Raw genomic sequence first — 16870 nt, 5'->3', positions numbered from 1 at the left:
AAGTCGCACCATCCCACTTCAACTTAAACGAGCATTGTACATAAACCTTAGGCAGTAAAGTGCGATGCTTTTGTCATTTATTTCAATGGTAAAAACTGCACAATAGTCACTTTACATGCGTAGGGACAATACAACAAGCTCTCTATGGGCATAAGTAACAAAACAAGGAAACAAAACGACAACAACCAACCAAATATGCTACACTGACCCACACAAAATCTTTTTTAGGCGTTGTGAAAATAGGAAAGGCACGACACTACCGGAAAACATCAAAGTCCATTTTACAGTTTGTAAACAACATGTAAGAAAAGTTTGAAGTACTTTTTGGTTTGAAACTTTTGAAACATTTTTCGTGTCGATCATTTTTTCTTTAGTACGATTGCTAGTACAGTGGCAAGGACAACCACCAAAAGCAAAATGGCAACACTCAAAGCTATAACATATTTTCTGTGCTTCTCTAAAAAACGCATCTTCTGTGGTGGATCAATCTCTTCCGCGATGATCCTTGCTCTTTCATCATCAGTTAATTCACTGTCCTAATATCAAGAGAGATTTTTTTCAAACATAACATATACGGTACAGTAATATTTGAATACAATAAGACCCTGATTACCATTGTGTATGACGGTGGTGGCTGATATCTTGTAGCCTTTGGTGAATGTTTAGGCTTTAACACAGGACTTGACTGAGTTGAGGTTGACAGGCCCTGATCGGCCGATGGATTAGGAATCTCTTGCTTTTTAAATACAGGGCTTGGATCCACTGATAACGAAACAGTAAAATTTTAGTAGGAAGGGTATATCCATATTATTATTGGACTGTTACTTGTTTCAAATTTCGTTTCTTGTTGGGCTTCTTTTTGAGCTTTGGGTTTGAGTTTCGGACTTGAGGACATCTTCTCGAACGTAAATTCATCGTTGGAATATCTGATACATAAAAAGCTGTTGGATTCTTTTAAAATGTAACTTTCAAATGTGCAGGATGTTATGTAAATTTAAAAACGCACAGGCAGTATTTTTTTACCCGGGTTTGCTTTCCTGTGCCGGCGACTGTTTTGATTTCTCCGTTTCAAGTCTCTCCTTTGTCATTGCGCACTGCACCTCGATTTTCTCTTGACATTTTTCGTGGACATTGGATCCGCATTCTGTACACACAGTAAGTCGTTTTAGTAATATTGTAATATTGCAATTTGACATGCCTGGAAGACGTTCATTTCAGCAGATAAAGGCATATTTCTGCTGCGGTTTTAGGTGCATAACAAAGTTTTATGAAAACTTAACGCAATTTTTTGCCAAGAAAAATATGTACTAGCAAAGGTAATACAACCGACGTATAAAAAATCTTTAGTATGTAGAATCAAAACTTGTTTAGAATCACACAATTTTCTGTTGTGAGCGCTTATGGTCGTTACATCAAAGTCGAATATATTTTTTGGAAGCAACGTTTATGGACAGGTTCCTACGCTCACCTGAACATTGCAGTCCTTGGTGAAAAACACCAGCCAGCAGTTTGTTGCAAAAATCACAAAATGTGGGGTGTGTGTATGTTTTCGCAAGGAAGTTATGGTGTCCAACAATCTTCAAATGTAAAGTAGGTATGCGGAGGTATGCAAACAAATCAAGCTCAACAAAACTTACCACTTCAATGCAAGTGTCTTCTACTTCTTTTCGACATTTCTTGTGGACGTTTATTTCACATCCTGCAGAACGATTTGAAAATTAATTCTAGTGAGTTATTTCAGAAAGTAACTGAATCTTAAAAACATTTCCTGCTTCGTTGGTCATAAGCATGTGTCTGTGTAATATAGCCTAATTCGGTCAACTGTTACATCAGCAAGAAGGTAAAAAGGCCAGACGTGCAAACAAGTGAAAACAATTGGCAATCGTAAGCACTTCCAATTTCTAAATGATGACTTGGATGAGATACAATTTGGTAATACAGTAAACCTCGGTTAATCCGGATCTAATTTGGACAAAACTCGAGGAACAAATGATTTGTAATGTGGCAAGGCTTGAACCAATCGACATCGGTTAATCCGGACAATTTGTTCGTCCAAACGGGTCGGATTAACCGAGGTTTACCAAGTTATATAGGCCTACTTACTTTTGCACTGATATCCCTGCTTGGCCAATCCGACAAGGAGCTTGTTGCAGTTGGCGCAGAAAGTCGGCTTCTGATAGCTGTGGCTGTGAAAAACGTGCTTGCTAACTGTTTTTACTTTTGACGACGATCCGAGCATAAACGGATCCATGACATGAATCAAATCCAACCTAAATATGCTTCAGTGGTTCTCAACCTCCAAGTAAATCATACTAGGGTATTATCTAAAGTTTCCCTAACGATTGAATAGTTAAAGCTTTTCTGAGTAGGAGAAACACTAATTACGTTTGGCTTCACAGCTTTCTTTAATACACATGCATTAATCCCCATTAGGTTAACGTGTCTACTTAAATAGAAAGAAGCTTTGCAGGGCGGAAACGCTAACTGTACAAGACACCCACGCCATATTGCAATATGGAATCACAGGACGCGTCCCAAGCTACTATAGGGATTGAAGACGCGAAGCAATATTCTGCAATCTGCTTTACGGACCTTTAGAAAAACATACGCCTGACAGTGACTGGCACTCGCATCCTGACCATGCTAATTTGTCAAACAAGGCGTTGTATTGAACTAATCGAAAACGGCCTGACCGAAGTTGCTTGTATACAAACTAAACGTTCAATTTAATTCATTGAAACCTCAGAGACATCGATACTGCCTGAACCTTGCTCGGTTGATCGGTCTGTTGCTTTGCATCAGCTTCTTAGTCGGGCAACAACGCTTGGAAAAAAGGCGTGCCACGGCTCATCAATCGGGAACAAACACAAGAAGAAAGGTCCTAAAATCTCGGTCTGACTCGGCAAACACGCGCAAACAGAGGCGATTCGCTTCTCAAGCCACTCACATCAGCCATTGAATACATATCTAAATGTGTTTTTATATGGTGATTTTTATTGGATACGAAACTACACGAAATACGGAAGCCTGTGTCGCACCACTAACTTCTACTTCACTGTAGCAGCTTTCGTATACGGCGCAGCAGTGGATCATCAACACATTTCCCCAAGAGTTTCTGCAATGATAAACGCTTGTTACTTGTTCGTTTTGGGGAACAATGATCAGCTATCTTTTTTGTCCGACTGACATTTTCGCAGCTGGGCCTTATACGGCGTTCATGTGTAACGCAAACAAAGCGGCTGGTCGCACAGATGAATGGTAACGTGAAATATTTACGCTTAGCCATAAACACAGGTTATGCTCATGTTAACTTACATACTGTGTATGCGCGAGGATGCCAGGCGTCCGCATAACCCGACAGTGCTCGCTATCTGGAATGCGTGGGTTTGCGAACACTGCGAGGACAAAAAATGTCGTTGAGTGAATACAACTACAGCAAGTAGGTCTACGACTATTTGTTTGTTATAAGTCACAAATCCTATCTAAACATTGTTTTCAATAATTAATCTGAAAACTATTGAATACAGGGACTATATCGATTATCGTGCAAAACTCCAAACCGACCTTACGAATCGAAAGAAAGAAATCAGACGATAAAACACTTTTTTGTACCACGCATATTCCGCGTTTCATAATATTATAATCACTTCAGGGTCAACGCGTCACTAAAATGATCTAAACTAATGTATTAAAGTGCCATTTGAAACCTTCTATAGAAGGGTGGGTTAGCACATTTTGCCATTGCACATACACTATTTTGAATCTGTTTATTAGCCACTGCTTTTTATAACCTCAGTTTGTTTTTGCAGGCAGAAACTCATTGCTACCCATATATGCAAAGTTGTAAATAATGAATATCAAAAAGATAACCATGAGCAAATTTGGTGTTGCAAGGTTAAACATAGAGATTGGTAAGGTGCTGAAATAGTCATGCTTTGTACAGTACAAACTATTCAAATCGCATTCCATTCAGATGTTGTTTGAAGTTTGTCCCATTTTATATGACAAACGTAAATAGTGAGACTAAAGGGTAAAATACAACAATTGATACCTATAAATGGCAAATTCTATAACTGTCATCCTTTGCGGCATTGTTAAAAAATTACCCATTTTAGGGGGCCAGTGGGGTAACTGATGGGGTTCTACACCAAAACTAACAACATAGCAAAACACAATGACCGATTCAACAGTCCTTTAAAATTGGTCACAATCCGTCATTGTTTAACATTAACATTTGACTACGCTTTTGTAAGGCTGTTATCACGTCCCCTACCTCCCATTTCTTTGTACATAAGCTCATGAAGTGTATGGGTTACTGACTGTTTATTTCATGTGGAACATACCTATAGTTACACTGCTACAAAAAAGAACAATTTTGAAAAGAGTATGTACGAAAGCCTTGTGGTCGTACAAAGATTAAGCAGTGCACGATGGATAAGGACACGTTGCTTTGCGAGACAATAAGCACACCATAGACATTGCGACTATTCTCACAGTCAATCATGTGACTCTAGCCTCGAGGCTGCTAAGTGAGCATTAACACAAAAAACCTGTACTCCGTTGCCTTTAACATACTATTACGCCACAGAAAATTTCCGTTTGTGGTGCGCAGCAGCATACCTAACGTATATAAAACATTTACTTTTTCGGGGCTAGCGGGGTAAATAGTGGGGTTATAAAGTCAGACGAAATAGAACATCTACATGACCGTACCTGCCATCTGTAAAAGTTTTGTCCGAAATCATTTAACATTTCATGGCAAAAGAGATGGAAAAACTGCAAGGAAGGACCAAACAAAAAGAAAAAAAAATACAAACAAATACATCGAGTAAAATCAAAAAGTCTAAATAGTGAACATGTCAGTTTACCTCCATCTCCATTGCGTCGTTCCGTTCATGGAGGTTCCGATAAAGGTACCAGGCCGCAATACTCCGGCCCATGCATAATTTACCACCACTGTACCACTGGCCGCTGTCCAAAGCTCTGTTTAACATCACTCGACATTTTCTACATGGAATGGGACAGGATTAGAGATCTGTATCACCCTGACAAGTGCTGGTTTAGGCAGAGCTTCGGCAACGCCAGTCATTGCATAATTCATTTTTCATACAATTGGAAGAGGTTTAACAAGTCTAGAGAGATTAGTGAAGTTGAAGTCATGGCATAAGATTGCTCACTCGCGTCCTAAATTTGAATGCTCTGACAGCACCAAGGCACAAAACAAATGTGTTGTTGTTGTGGCTATCATTCACCAAGCCGGTAATAGGCGACAGGGTGAATACGGAAACTCCAACTCTTTGTAACCAAAGGCACAAATTTTGTAACAAACGTACCCAAAAGCACAAATCTAAAATCAATGTATAAATTTACCTATGATTTTTCTCCAGATACCGACATAAGCCTTCAGCCAGAATTGTTGCAGCTTGACTTTCTTCACGTTTAGCGGCATTAACAGCTTCCGAACACAACAAGATCCAGGCGTTTAGTTCATCCGGGGATGCGTTTCGTGATGCTTCAAAAGCGACCACAAATGACCGAAGAGCTAAACTGGTACGATGGTCGCTGCTCGGTGGGCTATTGGACAAAGTGGAAGCTAGAGCGGAATGGGCTGCTTTGTACATTCCCACGCATTTAAGTGCATGTGAGGCGATCTGAAAAAAACAACACTATGTTTTAATATTAAAATAGACATAAAGATCAAAAGATTAAAAATACCCGGAAACAGTACATTATAAAGCAGTGTATCCTCAAACTGTGTACCGTGGCATACAAGAGCGCCATAAGATTTTTTTCAAGTGTGCTTTTTAAGTGCAAAAACCCATAGATTGGTGAAAGTTAAATCAACACGGGCTAAAAAAGCTTGTTATTGGAGGAAATAATATCGATTATTGGTGTGCATGCACAACATGTTAGTAGCTTTTTACTATTTTGGAGTGTAGGGACGACGATTTCGATGTTGCGATGTTGTTAAGTTCGTTGATTTGAGATTTGCTGATATTTCCATTTTTCTCAAACTCCAAAGCACATTCACTCAGCGTAACATAAACGTCAGTCTCCTCAAAGTCGTCAGTTATCTGAAAAATACCCCATTTTGAACCCTTAATGTACAAAAAAAAAACGGCAAAACGGCACTAAGCCAAAACGCCCTCAAAGGGTTGAAACAAAATTCTACCTCCGAAGCCAAATCGATGACTTCGTTGAAATGGCTTCCCGCGATAAGTGACAAGAACTTTTGCTTAGTTGACCAACGAATCAACTCATCTGAACTAGAATTTTGCTCAACGAATGAACACAGGCGACGACAAATAGAATCCAACTTATCTGGTTGCTCCTTCAGCCTTCGAAAAACAAAAACATTGCAAATATTCAGATAACCAGTATAAATTATACTACAGTACTTACTTTGAATAAATGGAATTGGCGTAACAAGAAGCGGAGAGGACGGACCAGGACTCAGTTGAGTAAGGGTGGCAGTGTACCAACCTCTGTGCACTTTTCAAGGCATCGTCGCCAGACCTAGTAATATAATTTTAAGAATATAACAATCTAATCAACGATCAAGGAACAGTATACGGTATACCTAGGTTAAACCAAATCTTCGCCTAATTCGGACAAAACTCGAAGGTTAAAATAATTTGTAATGTGGTAAAACTTGAACTAATCCACATCGATTATTTCGGATCCTCGCCAAATCCGGATATTTTTTTCGGTCGAAAAGGGGGCCTAGATTAACCGAGGTTTACTGTAATACATTCCTTCCGATTTTAGCTGGCAGTGGCACTTATTATTGTTATGAGAGGTCTAGTTAGGCTGCAGACAGTGCACACTGTTTCGACCTATAAGGTCTCATCAGTGCAGCTGGTGACGAGATCGGCCGTATTGGCTAGTGTAGCCATCCAACGGCACTCCAGTTTGTGGTGAGCAACAGGGTGCAACCCCATGCATCACCTAGTCTGTGCGATGCCACAACTGGGTATACAGCACAGATGAAACTGGCTCACAATGGCCAAGCAACTGCTTGGGAACCACAGTGAAGTCGGCTCAGTGTCACAGTATCAATGTAAAAGCATATAGAGCCAATAACTGATAAGCTGCAGACAGTGCACACTGTTTCGACCTATAAGATGAGACCTTATAGGTCGAAACAGTGTGCACTGTCTGCAGCTTATCATTTATTGGCTCTATATGCTTTTACAGGTCTAGTTAGGATTTGGAATGTTAAGTGTATCACGACGTCATGGAATAGTTGTCTGGTATGTTTCTTAACGTTCCACTATCTAGTCCCTGTTTGTTATCATCCAGCTCATTTACATACTTGTTTAAGTGACTTGACCCGAAGCGGTGTTTTCCGCTGCTTAGTAAGGAACAAGCAAGTGAGGTAATTGATTTTCGGTGATTTTCCAAACATCTCGTTCCGCTTTGGCGCACAAGGTCACGGTTGATTGACGCGCACGTGACATCGTTGGTGTAACACAGAAATCCGTTTCGGGCCATGACCAGGGACAAAGGTACGTTAACAGTCCGAATTTGAATCATGTGACTTAGCAGCACACGAAACCTCCACTCATGGGGAAACCTGATGAGAAAACAAAGAATATTTTTCTCAAGGGTTTTTCCATGCAGGTGTCAACACAACTTCTGTTTAATCAGTTAAACTTTGTTCTAGATAAAAAGTTTCACTGAAAGAGACCCTTGGGGTAAACATTTCGAGAGGAATTTATCATACAACTTATCAGCCTAATACTAGTTACTGTTTAACGTGTAAAGGGTTTCTCTTGTTTACCAAGTCATTGCCGTTATCCCGAAAGCCATAAAACCGTTTCCCAAGTATCCAAAACCATTATTGGTACCCAAGGCAAAACGCGTTACAAAACTCATCGTAAATTTAAGGTAAAGCAAACGCAACAAACCTATGTATGTATTTTTGCACTTTGCGATGCGCAGATTGGCGATCGCGCATTAATGATGACGCAACCTCGAGCAAACAATTGCGTAGTTGGTCACGTGATGAAGGCGGTGTGGATCCCGATGTCAAGTTTTCGGTTAAGGGAGAGCCCCGGACGATGTCTGTAAAATAACCGTGTTATCCGTCAAGCCCTATACACACAACAAACTATTAATACATTATGCGACAGAACAACATCATATACATACGTTTGTCGAAATGTCGTAATGAAAAAAGATAATTCCAACAAATATTTACCATTTCAGTTATATATTTTTAAACGTACGATTTATATTTACATACCATTATAAGGATCTGTGTGACCTTGAAAACAATTTTTACATTTACAGCTTTGTTAAGAATGACCATAGTTGTTTAGCCGTTCATACCTATAGCTTCTAGTGTTTGCCGTGCAATCCTTGAACATTCAATCCATGGCAGTAACAGGTCTTTTGCACTATCAATATTCTTCATACGAAGAGATAGTGTCACCATGGCAACTGCCACATTTGCTTGATCTTCGTCTGTCGCCACCATGTGGCAAGCCTTTAAAAAGTAACTTGATATAGTCACAAGAGGCCAGTGAATCGTTGATCGAAATGTTTCAGTAACTGTGTGTAAATACCTCTTGGTATGTTTTTAATGCGTCTTTCAATTTGTTGGATTGACGAAGTGACAACGCCAAACCGCAAAGATCGTGAAATGTTGGCGATGTAATGGTTTTATAGATTTCTGCAGCCTTGTTGAAGTTTCCATTAACGCTAAAATTAAAACAAAATTAATTTTGATACTTTTGAAATTCACAACCATATAAGGTAAGCAACCAAATGGTCCGATTGGACCCATCGACATTCATATTTGTGGGCATTGTTCCGAGAGATATGAAAACAGGAATACAATTTAGCATTAAGTATACCAAACAAGACGAGCATAATTAGATTTTGCTTTATCGAGCTTTGGTGCAATAGAAGAGGCGGTTGACTCATCACAGTTCGCAGCTTCTGACTCGAGAACTTCCTTCGCCTTTTTGTAAGCTTCCTCTGCGGACCGGTTTAAACTGGATTGCTCCAGTATGAAACCGTGCAAAGTGAGAGCCCACGCACTAAAAACGAAAAAAAGCTCTGTTTAGGCATCATTAAGAACAATAAAAAAGTTTTGAAGTGTTTCTCGACCCAAAGTCCGCGGATTTAAATAATTGCACAACATACAAAAAATATTTTTCAAGTACAAATATTTATTTATTAGTTTGTATCTGCATATTCATATGACAAAAAAAAATTAGGCACCAAACCGGTTGAGAAAAAAGTTTCAAACGCCTCTCAGTCCCAATCTTTGGCGTTTTTATACTATAGTTGATGGTTTAGGAAAAATATTTTGTTAGGGCAAAAGCTTTGACGTCTTCTTCAGAGCGTACCAATACATGGCAACAGTGCAGATAAACAACAAATATGTTTTTAAAATGTTTTTCACCAGTCTGGGTGTCGAGTGCAGAATTTGGACAGCTGAGTTTGTGCAGCTTGTATAGCATCCATGTCGTGGATGTTTTCTCGGTAACGTGAAGTTGATCGGTCGTCACATTCAGTAATAAGTTTAACCACCCATGAAGCATAACCTGCGAGATTAAATTGAAACAGTCAAGTGCACTCAGCATGGGCCCACTTGTTCCGGCATTTGTCACTCGAACCTATTGGTAGCGATATTATAAAACAAAAGCGTGTTTTACCCGTTCCTGATTGTCCGTGCAAACCCAATTCTGTAGCATGTCGAAACAAATCCATCGCTTCATGACTTTCAATGTTTTCAGCAACCAACGCCTAAAAACATTTTTAAATGCAAAAAAATACAGAAATAAAAACGTCTAAATACAGAAGTACAGTTTTTACCATTTTCCTGAAGCGAAAGGCGTTTTACCACGAAAACAAGAATTCTTAAAATTTTGGCAATTAGGTTCGGGAAATCGAAATGCCATAAAATCATTTAGTGTGTCACATAACATCAAATATAGCATTATCATTATGTGTTTGTGTCACAGTCCACAAGAATCACATTTGTATTTAGGTAAATTATTTTTAGTGCCAATATGTCTATGGACTGGTGGTCTTTTGCACAAACCTGTCCGATCCAACTGTTGGGAAACGAAGGTTCCAGGCTTTGGGCAACTTTGAACGCTCTGTGTGCCAACTGAACTTCCATCTGCCGCAAATACATAAAGCCAAGGTTGCTCCACGCCCAGCAGTTGTTGCTGTCTGCCTCGATTGACTTGATGAACGAATGCTGAGCCAAACCCCAATTCTGCAAAAATTACAGCCAATGCACAATAAGTTACCCAACTTTAAATTTGTACATTACATTAACTGTTGGCAGAGTTGTAAGCGGGTATGAAGAGTCATTTTTAAGAAGCCCGTTTTAGGCCCGAAAATTTGAATGACAGGATTGTAAAAAAAGACATATTCAATAGACAATAATAGATAATGGCGTAAACAAGACGTTTTAGGGCTGTTTGGGCATTAGGTTTAGTCCAGCAAATAGCTACTTTGCTGGGTAATTACAGTTAAAAAAATTACAGGCATAGAATGTGAAGTCAGGCCCTTAAAATCCTGGCAAACGTTCAACTCTGGGTCAACAAGTTATGCGTCACAAAAATAGTTGTTGATTTATCTTTACCTCAATGTATTTCGAAGATGTTACAACCCCAAGACTGTTCCACAAAATATGATTGTTTGGTTCCAGTGATATAGCCTTCTGCAACACCTAGATTAAACAAAGTGCGAAATGAATCATAGAAACATTGTTGGGAGATCTACAGGTTAAAACTCATACGTTTTGTGACTTTTCGGCAAGTTGAGTTGCCACCGACAATTCTGATTCCATTTTGGCACAATGGAAAAGATTGTGACCAAGATCGTGCCATAGTGATGAAAGATTGTTGTTCAATGACAGAGCTCGTGAAAAACACTTGGTGCCCAGGGAAAGAAGCTGAATACAATAAACACATCCAAACATAAACATAAGAATGTTGAAGCACATGCCAAAAGATAATAATTTATACTTGTGTTTTCTATCGTCAAAATTATGCCATTTATCAAATAAGAAGTTTTGGATTGCTTACTTTAGTTTGGAATCATGTTAAGCTTTGTTACCATTTACAATGCAGAAAAACATACACTGCAAAATCACAAAAAAACATTTACATAACCTACCTCCTTTTTGTTTAAAGTTACTGTTTGATTGTCTGACGATGATTGTTCATACAACACACTTGGTACTTCGACTTGAACTTGGTTTGGGTGAAGAAAGTAGATAACATTGCAACATTCACCAAGAAGCTTCCACAGACAAGACATTGTGCCACTGAACAGCAAATAATTTTAAATTTATTGAATCACTGAAGTTATTTTCATGAGAGATTCATGAGAAAAATTGTATGTTTTTAGGATGCAACCATAATATTTAAACACGAAGATTTAGGCAATAATATGTAACACAGAAGCTGTATCTAAGATGGTTTGGTGGTTAGCACAACCGCCTAGTGCTCTTATGGGATTTAATCTAAATTTGGCATGCTGTGATTTTCTTTAGGAACATCATATCATGTTGTGTTTATCTGAGCAAAATCACAGACATTTTTCTTTCAACAAGAATACAAATGAAATAATGAACAATCAATTAACATACCTGGTTTTAACAGCAGATGTCAGGCACTTTATGGCCTCAGTAATGTGATCATTACAGGTTTGATCTCTACCTTCACTCAACATTTGCTTTGCTTGAGCCAAGTGACTTTCACTTAATCCTAAGCAAAAAAAGACTTTTGTGATTTTTTAGTGCTGTTGCTTCATAAAAATAATCAAAAAAGGTAAAACAAGATGGTTGTTTGTTGACATAAGAGAGTTGTTAAAGTAAAGCATTGCTTTTAATACACTTCTTTGGACAGTACCTTTTAGTGCAGGCACATAATCTGGAACCATTTTTAACACACCCATGTATTCTACAATGGCATCCGCATGCTGTCCCAGAATCTTTTAAGTCAACAGAGTTAAAAATGACATGTTTTGATCATTGTAATTATAGTTTTACCTGTTTAACAGCAGCCATTTGATAAACACTGTACACAGAATTTGGATTGAGATCATGGGCTTTGTTAAATGCCTTCCATGCTGCATTGTAACTTCCCCTTCCAATATATCCCTCACCAAGGCATTCCCAACATATGCTGTAATTATAATGTGTATAATTTTAGCACAAGAAAGACTGCAGTTAAACAAAGGTAATCACATTGTACATACTAGTCATTTGCATCAGCTCTTAGGGCAGCCAGGAAGCACTTGATTGCCTTGGTGCCATCCTTAATCTTCAGGTGACAAAGTCCAAGCCTTAGCCAAGCCCACTTACATGTCCCTGCTGCAGCATCACTGGTAACACCTTCATATAATGACACTGCATCTTCGAATTTGCCTGTAAAACACTTTTTTATTAGACATGAATATAACCCAGTCAGTTGTTTTTTCAAGCATAAGAAATAGAGTAACAAAAATATTAGCTAGACTAGGAATAGGGCCAGGATAAGCAACATTAAACACAACAAGTAAATAAGAAATGTTTAAACTTTAAGTTTGTAAGCACTAAACACATAGGATCTACAAAAAAGGATCTACATTTACCTTAATGTGAAAACTAATATAGTGAATGAAAAATCTAGAACTTTACACACAGATTCATATTTAATAGGTTGTTTGTGGTTCTATGTTTGAACCTGGGATCAATTTAAACCACCTTTTTAGGTTGAACATGCTTTTGTTTCTGCAGGTGGTAATTATTTCTTGTTACTTCTGGGAGCCATAACTCACAATATCTTGCTATTTTAAAAACCACCTAAAAATATGATACTGGTTTGGTACCACCATCTAGACCAGGGGTGGGCAAACTACGGCCCGCGGGCCGCATGCGGCCCGGCAAAGGAGTTCATGCGGCCCGCCAAGTGTTAGTAAACTTTAAAGAGAAAGTTACCGAGCAACGCTGAATAGTATTATAAGCACAGGCGTAGAGTTTTTAAAAAATAATAAAAAGTACCGAGGGTGCGACTTGCCGATACCTATACCATGTGCTGTATCTGTACCCGTACCAGCATAGGAACTAAACATAGATACTTTTTATGTGCCTTTGCCTGTTGTTTCTGCCACGTTATTATGCAAATCGTCACTTGACACAAATTCTTCGTTCGATAAAAGTAAAAAGCAATTTACTTTTTCAAATACAGCCCACTTTGCACTGTTGACGCCAAAACTTTGGTCACTTTGGATCAAGTTTAGGTCGTTGCAGTACTTTGCAAACTGTTAAAAAACGGCTTCAGAATCGTTAACGCAGACCCGCACAACACCTAAGGATGGATACTAAAAGCGGCTCGCCTTGTTTAATGTTGGCGCAAGGAATTTATTAACAAAAAAACGTGCTTAAAATGCTTGTTTATTTTGAAACAATTACAATTGTAGCGTTTTAACCAATTTTTGCCTAGTCAAGTGATAACAAACGTATTTGCACATAGCTGAAAATATTTTTGGGCTAGATCAGGCGTGCACAACATGCGGCCTTACGGCCACATGCGGACGCGGAGACGAGTTTGTGTGGTCCGTTTTAAAATACATGCATTGGGCCGTGACGTAACTAAAACTATTTTGCCAAATATTTATATTTTTAAACTGCTAAAAACAGATTTCGCGAGACTGGAAAAAAGATTACCCGCTTAGTAACTATATGCGTCAGGCTTTTTTATCCGCTTATTGTGTGTAAACAAAGAGAAAAACAGGCCCCGCAATCGTCACAATACAGATTATGACGTCATAAACAGTTAGCTTCGTTTAGCTGAACTTGTGCACCAAGTTAAATGGTATATATATATGATATAAACCAAATTCTTTACACCAGTTATTTTAAAACAAAAACAAGCAAACAATGGCGGCCGTTGGTTAAATACTATGCGGCCCGATAACATTAAGAACTTTTGAATGCGGCCCGTGCATTGAAAAGTTTGCCCACCCCTGATCTAGACCTACCTTCTGCAATAAACTGATCAGCAAGTGCAGATCCAGCTTCCTCGTTTCCAGGATCGAGTGTGTAAGCTTTCTGGTAGCACTTCTTGGCTTTTGAGTTATTACTTCCAATGTCTCGATAGTAATGACCCAAATATAGGAATGTCTCTCCATGGTAGACATCCAATTTAGCTGCCTTTAAATAAACAAGGAAAAGTCAAAAAATATACTTACAGGCAAATGTTTCGTTTACAGATTTGATACCTTCAAAAATGCTGTCAGGCATTTGGTCTTGTCTCTTCTGTATGGTTCACCTAATTGCCACATAAGCTTTCCAAATAGGAAAGCTGGTAGAAGTTCTGTTGGATTGTCTTGTGCTAAAGATTTTATTGAGGCAATTGCTACTTCTCTGTCACCATCCTAAATACATAGTTACTTTTGTCCCATGTCCATTTTACAAAGCATTCTTTTCTACCAGCTGTATATAACTTATCAACATTTTTATTTAAGTGTTGTAATGCAGTTTTATCAATATTTACACAATGTGTTTGTGCCATGTTATCACCCTGTTTGGTGTTATCAGGAAGGATTGTGTTAAATAGTGTGCTAATAACCTGATGAAGATGCCCCAAACAGGACATCAAAACATCAGATAAGCTACAAAAAATTGTCAGTAGAGCAAAAATATAGTAAAATGTAAGCATATTTGAGAAAATATTACTTCAAACCATTGTTTAAGCCGAAAACATGCAACACATTTTAAAAATGGCAATACCACAAACAAAATCTGTTACAGCTAACTGGTATATACCATGAATTGTAACTGCAACTTCCAACATCTGGCCTGTAGATCATCTGCCACATCTGATTGAGAAAGAATATCCTTCACTTTGTCAAAGTTGTTGAGTTTCATTTCCACATCAATTAACCCCAGAGTTGCTTGTGTTGAATATTCACTCATCTTGGATAACTTTGTTAAGCAGAATTTGTTAAACAGAGCACTCACACAGTTACATGTTTCTAAAGATTTTACAACAAAAGCACTCACTTTCTCAAAGGTTGCCCTTGCAAGAGCTAAAGATGTAGGATTATGTTGCAAAGAGTATGCATGACCCAGACACATGGTGAACTCAAATTTTAGGTCAAGCAAAGGTTTGAGGTGGACAACCCAACTGCCAGTCTTACATTGATCTATATTTTTTAAAGCCTGGAGCCCCTGTCTGCAAAAATGTTAAGTATGTATTTGTTTTGATATATAAGCATCTGCACCAACACAACCCCACACATGTTTAGGTAAAACTTACTTGACAGTCTTTTCTGCTTCCTGGCCTTTGTGCATTTTGTTCAGGCACTTACCAAGAAGTAGCCAGCCAGGAACAAAATCACTGGCACTTAGCAGGCTCGCTTTTATTTGTTTATAACACTCTTCAAATTTATTTTCATTAAAAAAAGAAAATCCTTTATAAATTGACTTGTAGGGGCCATTATAGAATTCAAGCACAGATGATGCTGCATCAGAAGTTTGAAAAGATTGATCTGAACAACAAATAGAAAAATTTGAATTCAAACATTGGTTATAGACTGATTATTATAAATCATATCTGAAATCATACAATTTACTTAAAAAATGTACCTAGTTCTAATTTGAATGTCATACATGATGAGAGTATTCATCAAATGTCACATGCTAACCTTTGTGCAAACATATTTGTAGCAGTGCCTCAGCAAAAACATTAATGTCCATGTATTTTAATGCCAGTTCCAAACAAAGGTTCTGTAAATCCAGCAAACGTTTGACCAAGCTTCCCTCTCTTACTTGCAGGAATGAGATTAGATATTTTAGTGGATCTTCCTTGCTTTTTCCAGAAACATTATCATTTTGTAAAAAATCACTTGCAGTGTTAAATACCTAAAAAGGTTTTTCATTTTAAACAAACAGAAATTCAAACACTACTTAAACTAAACATACAAAGAAAAGTTTACCATTTCAGGATCAATTTGTAGTTGATTTCCTGCTGCCAAAGACTTTTTTAAGCACTGGAAAAATGTCATTTGTAAAGATCTTTTGTTTGATGTGGATCCTTCTTCAAGGTGCTGCAAAGCTTCATTCAATATTTCAAAAGCAAGATCATATTGATCATTTTCACAATAGGCTTGGCCTAAACCATGCTGTAGTTCAACTTTCTTGTCAGAATCCAATCTGGAACAGTATAAAACCCTTACTACACGTAAATAAAAAAAAATTTAACTCATTTATCATACTTTGGTTGGTTAATAAGAAATTGGTATGCTGAAATAAGCACAGATATTTGTTCAGAATTGCCTTTCATGTTGTGTTTTTGAAAGAGATTTACAATTCCCTGATAAGCTAAAGCCATGTCTGGTTGAGCTTTAATTGCATTTTGGTAAGTTGTTAGGGCAAGATCGTGGTGCCTAAGTTCTGAATGGCACAAGCCAGCAAAAACCAGGCCATTGTAATTCATCGAATCATCATCCAAAACCTCCTGTAGAAAGCAACACATAATTTAAAGAAGCATATAGATTCCTGTCTTTTAATTAGAATACATCTTTTCTCACTTGGCAATGTCCCAGTGCCGTCTCAAACTGTTTTGCTTGAATAGCTTGTTTAGCATTTTTAAGAGATAGTTTGGTTTTCTTCGAAGACATAGTCAATCAGAAACTTCTGCAGATAACATCTAACAAGTAATTTTTAGCTGTTTGTCCTAATTGTGGGGAATTTTCGTAAAATCCCCTACAATAGAAACAATATCTGTGCTTATTTTACAATATTTTGCATACACGCAAAAAAAGACAGTTCAAGCAGGAACATATTTGCTTTTCCAAACACAAATATTTGTGAGTAGTTTCGAACAGTTAACCATCTTATTAATGTCCTCCA

The 16870-nt window shown here is 38.0% G+C and overlaps 2 protein-coding genes across 3 annotated transcripts; both read right to left on the bottom strand.

Moving 5' to 3' along the window:
• Window positions 1-60: 60 nt before the first annotated feature.
• LOC145215645 (uncharacterized) lies at window positions 61-2894 on the bottom strand. Its single transcript, XM_080084378.1, has 7 exons — window positions 2104-2894; window positions 1638-1699; window positions 1469-1577; window positions 1024-1144; window positions 826-926; window positions 614-762; window positions 61-536 (listed from the first exon to the last, which is right to left on the bottom strand). Exons 1-7 carry the CDS (start codon window positions 2249-2251, stop codon window positions 360-362), a joined length of 867 nt encoding a protein of 288 aa, XP_079940504.1. The 5' UTR covers window positions 2252-2894; the 3' UTR covers window positions 61-359.
• Window positions 2895-2974: 80 nt separating this feature from the next.
• On the bottom strand, window positions 2975-16731 carry LOC145215642 (superkiller complex protein 3-like). Of its 2 annotated transcripts, none has more exons than XM_080084374.1 (30): window positions 16549-16730; window positions 16234-16475; window positions 15955-16171; window positions 15664-15880; window positions 15276-15507; window positions 15020-15191; window positions 14783-14941; window positions 14236-14391; window positions 13996-14167; window positions 12232-12400; window positions 12023-12158; window positions 11883-11964; window positions 11621-11738; window positions 11146-11296; window positions 10766-10921; window positions 10610-10696; window positions 10058-10237; window positions 9669-9759; window positions 9416-9557; window positions 8862-9047; window positions 8571-8706; window positions 8335-8491; window positions 7911-8067; window positions 7316-7576; window positions 6403-6516; window positions 6173-6338; window positions 5925-6074; window positions 5371-5651; window positions 4869-5007; window positions 2975-3115 (listed from the first exon to the last, which is right to left on the bottom strand). In XM_080084374.1, exons 1-30 carry the CDS (start codon window positions 16636-16638, stop codon window positions 3053-3055), a joined length of 4779 nt encoding a protein of 1592 aa, XP_079940500.1. In that variant the 5' UTR covers window positions 16639-16730; the 3' UTR covers window positions 2975-3052. The 2 variants fall into 2 exon arrangements, with proteins under 2 accessions (XP_079940500.1, XP_079940499.1); XM_080084373.1 differs by having other exon boundaries at window positions 3038-3395; window positions 16549-16731.
• Window positions 16732-16870: the final 139 nt, after the last annotated feature.

Source organism: Phallusia mammillata, chromosome 2 (genome assembly GCF_965637545.1).
Source record: "Phallusia mammillata chromosome 2, kaPhaMamm4.hap1.1, whole genome shotgun sequence".
Lineage (NCBI taxonomy): Eukaryota > Metazoa > Chordata > Ascidiacea > Phlebobranchia > Ascidiidae > Phallusia > Phallusia mammillata.
Note: the sequence above shows the minus strand (reverse complement) of the source record. Positions and strands in the feature narration are given on the sequence as shown.

What these genes read in the sequence shown, in the direction of transcription:
- LOC145215642 (XM_080084373.1), bottom strand. Translation starts at nt 16,638, where the DNA reads ATGTCTTCGAAGAAAACCAAACTATCTCTTAAAAATGCTAAACAAGCT. An exon ending in GAAGCAGAAAAGACTGTCAA is followed by an intron (nt 15,192 to 15,275) that starts GTAAGTTTTACC and finishes ACATTTTTGCAG; the next exon opens with ACAGGGGCTCCAGGCTTTAA. An exon ending in GGGTCAAGTCACTTAAACAA is followed by an intron (nt 6,517 to 7,315) that starts GTATGTAAATGA and finishes TTATATTACTAG; the next exon opens with GTCTGGCGACGATGCCTTGA.
- LOC145215645 (XM_080084378.1), bottom strand. Translation starts at nt 2,251, where the DNA reads ATGGATCCGTTTATGCTCGGATCGTCGTCAAAAGTAAAAACAGTTAGC. An exon ending in AAGACACTTGCATTGAAGTG is followed by an intron (nt 1,578 to 1,637) that starts GTAAGTTTTGTT and finishes TTACATTTGAAG; the next exon opens with ATTGTTGGACACCATAACTT. An exon ending in AGAAACGAAATTTGAAACAA is followed by an intron (nt 763 to 825) that starts GTAACAGTCCAA and finishes TTTCGTTATCAG; the next exon opens with TGGATCCAAGCCCTGTATTT.